This window comes from Sinocyclocheilus rhinocerous, unplaced genomic scaffold (assembly GCF_001515625.1).
Source record: "Sinocyclocheilus rhinocerous isolate Xijiao unplaced genomic scaffold, SAMN03320098_v1.1 scaffold1956, whole genome shotgun sequence".
Lineage (NCBI taxonomy): Eukaryota > Metazoa > Chordata > Actinopteri > Cypriniformes > Cyprinidae > Sinocyclocheilus > Sinocyclocheilus rhinocerous.
The window spans coordinates 592,186-600,316 of NW_015638932.1; the positions used below are offsets into that span (position 1 = coordinate 592,186).

Genomic DNA, 8,131 nt, shown 5'->3' on the forward strand with positions numbered 1-8,131 from the left:
AAGTACTGATAGATTTATTTTGCAATTTTATATAGGCTACTTAATTTAATTTTATATTGGCACATATTTTTTATAATCCTACTGCTCAAAATACCTGGAATTTTCCCAAAATAACCACTAAATGAAGTCAAGATATATTTTTGTTGTTTATATGGACTACGTTGACGAGAGTGATGTAGTAATGTTAGGGTGACCATACGTGCCATTTTTCCAGGACGCGTCCTGGCCAGGATTTGTTTTGGCTTTGTTTTCCTGTTTTCATGCTTGCTGAAGCTAATGATCGAAAATTAGTTTGACCAATAACATGCAAGCATTGTACATAATGGACCAATCATGGTGTGTGAGAAGGTGGGATCTACGGTCAAAGCGATGCAGTTACGTGTACATATTAGGTGTTTTCGACTTAAAAGCAGTGCGGCTCAGACCGATCAGTGTTTGACATCAAAGTACCTCGAGAGCGTTTCGAAAGCATAACCGTCTGTATGGTACTTTGATGTCATACAACGATCGGTATGCACACGCAAACAAAGCCAAAACCTAGATATTTTAGGCAATATAGAAATCCTGGCCAGGACGCATCCTGGGAAAATGGCACGTATGGTCACCCTAAGGTTGGAGCCCTATGAGTTGTGAGCCATGAGTTATCACCATTGTGGCCTTGATGTCTAGAGGTTATTTTTGTTCCTATTCAGTGCTTGTTTGTTTCTTTAATGACGTCTAAGCCTTCTATTTAACAATAGCAAAGCTGAAGTCTGTATCAGAGGAAGCCATCTCTCGGTTGGGTTTAATACCTGATACTATATTTAACTTATGATAGGTTTACTAGCTAGTTGCCATTTAATTGTCCATTATTGGTGCAAAGCCTGGGTTTATTGATAGGCACTGAACCATAAGCAGAGCAGGTTAAGATTACCATGGCAAAGCTGACTATAACAAGACCTGTTGGCTTGACTCTTGATATTTCAGATGCATACTTGTGATCAACAGTCTATTATTCATAATGCTTTAAAAGCAGCATTTGGCATGCATATACGCCAAACTGAACACCTCTTTACAAAAATATTGTTGTTGGCTGGGTGTCTTGAAAGGGTGAATTTCTAAATCTGCGTATAGATAATCAGGTGATTCTCTGGATCAGTCATGGTGGTTTTGATCCAGCAGAGCATGGCTTGAACTTACCTTTATGTTTGTTATTGCTGTACATGTTGACTATAGATGGAGTCTTACCTTGCGTAATGGTGGCTGAGACAGGCTCACTCTCCAGGTGGTTTTTAACAGTATAGACACTGACATTGTATTCAACGCCAGGACTCAGGTTTTCAAGGGTACATGAGGTTTCATGCCCTCGAACAATCTCCTCTAGAGTATTTCCACGCTGCCCATTGACTGGTGTGCACGTCACTCTGTAGCCAGTGATATCTGAGAGGATAAAGGGTATATTGCAAGTATGAAAAAAGAGAAATACAAAATAATATTGCAACAGTACTATGGTTGAAAAATGGTAATGCCATTTGTATATACTGTAGTAGGTATATAGGTTCTTCAAAGAATACCATGGTGTTGTCCAATAAACTGTTTTATATTTTTTGGGAAATATCATGATTAACAAGGGATAAAAGTACATGCAAACAGAAAGTTATAATTAAATTCACTAAATGTAATAAACATCACAAACAGATGAAAGATAAGTAAACAGACAAAGAACAGTGGGAGAAAGGGATGACTGGAAGAACAGATCATTCTCAAAATGGGACAAAATTAATTTGAATGTCTGAAACATCACATACACATACACATAAACATACATCCTACATAAATAGCCAAGGTCCACCAGCATGCTTCAAAGAAAGGGTGAACAAGGATAAGAAGTGGGTGTATAGTCAATATTTACCTGGACTTTTGGTTCTGCTCCATCTGACATTGAGTTCACCGGTGACAGGGTTAGACACCACATCCAGGTCAGTTGGTGGGGATAGGGCTAATGTGACAGAGAAAAGAGGAATGAAGTCCAACTTTAGAAAATGTACTTAGCATTTTGAGCCCTATATTACAGGCTACAAGTGTCTACATTGACATTATATTTAATCTCTTTCAGCAGAGATCTACCAGACCTCTGTCTTTGTAGCTAGTAAAAAAAAACTAACATTAGATTTAATCTCTTTCAGCAGAGATCTACCAGACCTCTGTATTTGTAGCTAATAAAAAAACCTAAGCATTAGCATTCTAAAACCTTTAAAGCTTTCAGACAATGTCAAATTTACTTGAATTAGTTTGATCAGTAACTTACACGTCACAACTTTGTTTGTGATTGGGTTGCCATGCTTTCTGCCACTGAACAAGGGTTGCAAGCTGTAGATATACTCCATTCCTGGAGTCAGACCAGAAATGTAAATAGTGCCTTCGCCAGAGGTCTTATCTCTGGGAGCTTCACCACCTTGGCTGGGCCTCACGGACATCTGAGAGAAGGGCACATATTCACTGAATATATGACTCAAGTCACTGAGTTAAAGGGAAAATACATGAGCTTATTTTCTGGGAATGTAGAGGTAAAACCCTGGTGCAGGGTTAAAATATGGAATATGGTTTTTGGAATATGGTAGCTGGTCCAAGGTGGTTTACCAGCTTGTACAACAACTTTTCACTAGGGCAACCTAGTGTTCCATCTATGACCATTAATAACCAACTTGGACTTGCTAGTACCCATATAAAACCAGCTGCCATAAAAAGCTGGCTTTTTTTCCAGCAGGGAATGGAAACACTTAAAGAAAGTTAATGTATTTCCACAACTTCTGAGAATAATATGCAAACTCTATAACGTGTCATCCAATATGTAATATTTACAATATAGCTGCATTATTTTCACCTGTTATACACAACAAACTGCTAATGTGGTAACCAGCAAATTATAAATATAGTGTTTATACCTTGTAGCTGAATCGTGATACTGGGGTCCAGGTAACAATGATAGCTGTATCTGTGACATCTGTGGTGAATCGAGGAGCATTACCAGTTGGCTGAGCTGATGAAAAAAAAATAAAATAAAGAGGATATTCAAAACTGAGCACTCCAAAATGGACACAGGAGAGCACCATTGTGTATTGTTTAAGAAAAGGTAGAGGGGTTACACACATGTTCTGAAGGCATCAGTGACTCCCTCGCTGAGCGTGTTCCCTTGCTCTGAGTGCAGGGTGACTATGTACTCTGTGTCAGGCTGAAGGTCGCTGAGTTTGTATTGAGACTCATGGCCGGGGATCCTCAGCTGTTTGGGGCTGGAGCTGCCCATGCTGATGAAGAGACGATAACCTGTGACCTGAGCTCTGGGGACAGACCAGATGACCAGAGCGCTGTCATCAGTGATATCAGTGAACCGCAGGTCGGTAGGGGCATCAGGCTCTGAGGGACGAGAATGTTGACTAGATGTTCACGTGGGAAATGCAGTGAAAATTTGACAAAGATGGCATGTATAATATAAATGTAACTATAAACAGATTCAGCATCTTTCATCAGCTGCATTTTAGAAAATGAATAGCTCAAAGATAAACGTTTAAATGTCACCAACTTGTAGATTTCTCCCCAACCAAAGGTTCACTTTCCACTCCTCTGTTGACTGCATAAATATGGAAGCGGTAGAGTGTGCCAGGCTGCAGGTGTGTGAGTTCAGCATAAGCATTCTGCGTCACAGGAAGCTGAAGGGGTCTCTGTGTCCGGCCATCTGTGCTTACGGGTGCAAAAGACACACGGTATCCTGAGACCTCATTAGGAGGACCAGTCCAGGTGATGGTGATCTTGACATCGGTAACTTCATAAAATTGCAGGTCTGTGGGAGCTTGGACCTCCTCTGTTATTGAGATAGAAAGCAAAATTGCAAAATTATCTTTCAGTGCTTTACTACAAGGGGAGGTAGGAATGATAATGTAATGTAAACACAAGACTTTGGGCAAGCTAGGATTAGGAGTGCTCAAATCCCTAACGCCCATATGTAAAAGCAAGAGAAATGGTGATGCTTGATTTAACAAGTACTACTAAATATTTTAGTCGGGAATGTCTGTATCAACACTGCATGCTTTTGTAGAGTTCAAAAATAGTACTCCATTAGCTTCAAGAGTGAAAAGCAAAATCACGCAAAGACTTTTCACAGTTCTCGTAAGGAAGTGTGTATTTGATAAAAAGACCTCAACTGGTAAGACGAGAACAGAGAGACACACTCAAAACTTCCCAGTCCATCCTTGTAAGGTTGTTTTGGTTCTGAGAAAGCACTAAATCTCCCAGCTCAGGCATTTGCTAGAGTCAGCTCTCACCGTAAAATGTCAGAGAACTGGCAGACATCTTTACACATGAATGAAAAACTTGGGCACTTTCACAAGCTTAGAGAAAATTTAGTAAATGCCTCTTAATAAAGTTGTTTGAACTCCAATGCAGACGTGTGTGAAAATGCGAAGTGTGTGTGAGCAGAAAACATTTTGATACAAACAGAGGTAAGAATACAAATTGCGAACTGAAAGCAAGAGAGGTAGCAATAAGCTATAAAAAGAAAAATAGAGTGGGAAGTGTCACCTGCAACATGTCTCAACCTCATTCTCCCAATAATTTACAGTCACTTTCTACAATATCTGTCCAATAAAAGCATCCCAAAATGGATCTTCTGAACTCTTACCAGGCTGTTGCTCTCCAGCAGTGCTGACCTGTAGGACCAAAGGTTCACTCTCCAAGTTGTCTTCCACTGAGTAAATACTGACATTGTATGACAGGCCAGGTCGAAGGTCACCCAGTGTCACAAATGTTTGAGTCTCGGGGAGGATGAGCTCAGTACTGCTGCCCTCAACCGAGGGAGTGTACACCACACGATAGCCTGTGCACACATTACATGAAAAAATAGTTGATATCTATAATTCCACATTCATACATTATCAGCAGATGTACTGAAAACAAAACTTTAAGCAACTTTAGAAGACAATCTTAATGCATGAAGGTTGGTACACAAATGTTACTCACCAGTTATAGGTGCTTGGGGTTTAGACCATCTGATCGTGATGGACTTCTCCTGTACATTTGAGACCTCATGATTAGTTGGAGCATCAGGTGCTGTGAATAAAACAGACAATTATTTTGAATGTGCAGTGCATTCTGATGACTCTCGTGGCTGGATGTTCTGTAAATCGATGAATCTGTAAATGAGGTAAATTTGGTTTTGAACAAAAGAAAATGTATTTTGTTGCCGTAACCAAACATTTCATGAGGCAACCCATTCTTAGCATCAAAACAACAATAAAATTTGAGCAACAAAATAATCATGTCAGTAATGCTGTTTGAAAACTTGCTGTTTGCTATGGATATGAAATTTGAAAAACACCTATATAATAACATATTTTACTTCAATAATGCACAATACTGTTTCATGCCTGGTAAGAAAAATTAATGGCTATTAAATGTTCTCAAAAAGTTAATTTTGGACCCTGTGCACAATGATGGGCATCTTACCAGTGGTCTGAGTGGTTGTCAGGATGAGATTTGTATTTCCTTCTGGATTGACTTCAAAAACTTGGACATTGTACCTACGGCCAGGCAGAAGATCTTGGATGTTTACTGATGTAGATGTTCTTGGGAGGTCTGTGGGGGGGAAATGGTAATTATGAAGTCAATACAATTTTTTAATTGATTCTAATTGGATAAGAATGGTATTATAAATTTAGCTTATTTAGCTCAAATCAGGCTATTTTCAAGTTTTTCTTCACATTGCAGTCATGTTGAGCATTAATATTCCCCTGTTCATTTTTTAACAAGCGGCATGTCTCTGACTGTACTCACCAATCACACGTGGTTGGGCTCCTTCCTCAGAGAGTTCATATTCCACTCTAAATCCAGACACTGTGTCAGATGCAGATACCCAGGAGATGACGAAGCTGCTGGAGGTGATTTCGGTAATGGACTCTGAAGTGTCCACTACTGGCAGGGGCTGGGTGGTCTCCCCCTCTATTTTGTCCACTGCAGAAAGGGGAATGATGAAGTTTTTGTGTGTTTTAGCAAGGTTTTTGAAAGTTCTATGGAAAAGAAAAGAATTGAACATAAAAATATAAAAATCTACGTACAAGAGCCATATATAGTGGTGAAGTCAAAGCGAGTGACCTCTCTTGGTCCATAGTGTAGAATACTGATCAGCTGACCCTCATAGGTCAAACCTGGTTTAAGCCCTGAAATGGTGTAAGAGTTGATGTGCCCAGGAATGGTCACCTCCTTCCAGGGTCTACGTGTGTTTTTCTGTGAAAGGAAAATGTTACATGCTGAAAAATATAGAAGCTAAAATCATCAAACTTGATCAAACAAGTGAATCTGCGGTAAAACTTGAGTATGAATATTTTCTACCTTTACACATTGTTAAACAATTAGATCCTGCTTTCTGTACATGCCTTGAAATAGCTTTGACGTATGTTGCAAAGTAACAATGAGTGGGTATTACGATAAAGGCCAGGGCCCGTATTCATGAAAATTCTTAGTGCAAAGAGTTGCTCCTAGTGACACAATTCTAAGAAAAATCTTAGAAATGTGGGCGTTTCCTCTTAAAATTAAAGAAGAGATCCTAAGAAAGTAATTCAGAAAGCATCTTAACCCTTAAAAGAGCTCTTAAGGTCCAAAATTGTTAGGAGTACGGACGGGGACTTTTAAGAGGTTTAAGAGTTTCTTAAGCAGTGGAGAAAATGGACGAAACATGAAGAGGGAGAAGAAATGTGTTGCACACAATTAGATGGTGCAGGGATCATGTTTGTGACCGATCTTATTAGAGACACGCTAACATCTCCGACACTGCGCAGAAATGCCATAGTGCCAGAAATGGAAGTAAGCAGCATTGTAAATAAAAAATAAAGAATATTGTAGCGAGTCTGAAAAAGTGTGTTATGCTGTCAGGTGTGATTTAAGTCAAATTTCAGACCTTGCAGGATGCCTTGGAGATGGCGTTGGAGAGGGAGATGCTGGTTGTGCTGGTTGCCAGTTAGACTTAAGGGGTGGCCTGCTCCGGTTTGAAGGGGACATCCAACAGACACAGCGGCGCGCACAGGACCGCGCTGGCTTCAGATGCGAACAGACACAGCGGCGCGCACGAAACCCCACTGTTGTTGGATGTAAACAGACATGGCGGCGCCCATGGAGCCGCGCTGTTGACAGAGGTGAATGAACATGGTGGCGCCCGTGCTGCCGCGGTGGCTGTTAAAACCCCCAAATTCTCAGGTAAAGCTGATTGGGAAGCTTTTCACGCACAGTTTGAACTGTTGAATCGGGAGGGCTTGGATACGAGTCAGCAGGAGCAGTTGTGGGATTTACTGGTAGATTTCCAACATTGTTTTGCTTTTGGGGAGGGGGATGTGGGGCGAACACATCTGGTACAGCACGAAATTGAGACAGGAGATGCCATGCCCATCAGGTTGCGGGCCCGGAGGCTTCCTTTTGCCCGTCAGGATACTGCAGATAAGGCCTTGTTGGATATGCAGCGAGCGGGTATTATTGAGAGCCAGTTTCAAGTCTCCCTGGCAGGGATGGGCAGGAGGCTGGCTGTCTGTTTCCACCTCTGGGAGAGGGGGGAGGGGTGGTTGCTTTGAGGGAGATGTGGCTTAAGAATCGGGAGGGCTTGGATACGAGTCAGCAGGAGCAGTTGTGGGATTTGCTGGTAGATTTCCAACATTGTTTTGCATTTGGGGAGGGGGATGTGGGGCGAACACATCTGGTACAGCACGAAATTGAGACAGGAGATGCCATGCCCATCAGGTTGCGGGCCCGGAGCCGTCTGAGAGTGCGTGGGCCGCACCGTTGGTCATGGTGCCTAAGAAGGGGGGTCAGTGGAGATTTTGTGTTGACTATAGGCGCCTTAATGAGGTCACTAGGAAGGACTCGTATCCCATCCCTTGTGTGGATGAATCACTGGACCTTGTAGCTGGGTCATCGTGGTTCATTTGCCTGGACCTGCGTACTGGCAGGTACCACTTGCTCCGGAAGCCAGACCAAAAACTGCTTTTTGTACAAGTAGGGGGTTATGGCAGTTCAGGGTGCGGCACGGTTTGGGACTGGGTGTAGTTTCAACGAGAGGAACGTCTGTACTTCCGCAACAGACAACAAAACTTTTTGGTTGTTAAAAAAAAGGTGC

General features: G+C 41.6%; 1 protein-coding gene across 3 annotated transcripts in view; it reads right to left on the reverse strand.

Annotated features, from left to right (window-relative positions):
* Window positions 1-8,131, reverse strand: part of LOC107750053 (fibronectin-like) — a 30,659-nt gene that overhangs the window by 12,617 nt on the left and 9,911 nt on the right. For all 3 annotated transcript variants that reach the window (XM_016565311.1, XM_016565312.1, XM_016565310.1), the window contains exons 14-24: window positions 6,087-6,255; window positions 5,806-5,982; window positions 5,479-5,607; window positions 4,993-5,082; window positions 4,655-4,849; window positions 3,560-3,838; window positions 3,130-3,393; window positions 2,925-3,019; window positions 2,288-2,456; window positions 1,892-1,978; window positions 1,228-1,419 (exon numbers count right to left, since the gene is read on the reverse strand). In XM_016565311.1, the coding sequence (XP_016420797.1) occupies window positions 1,228-1,419; window positions 1,892-1,978; window positions 2,288-2,456; window positions 2,925-3,019; window positions 3,130-3,393; window positions 3,560-3,838; window positions 4,655-4,849; window positions 4,993-5,082; window positions 5,479-5,607; window positions 5,806-5,982; window positions 6,087-6,255 (1,846 nt within the window). The remainder of the gene's footprint in view (window positions 1-1,227; window positions 1,420-1,891; window positions 1,979-2,287; window positions 2,457-2,924; window positions 3,020-3,129; window positions 3,394-3,559; window positions 3,839-4,654; window positions 4,850-4,992; window positions 5,083-5,478; window positions 5,608-5,805; window positions 5,983-6,086; window positions 6,256-8,131) is intronic.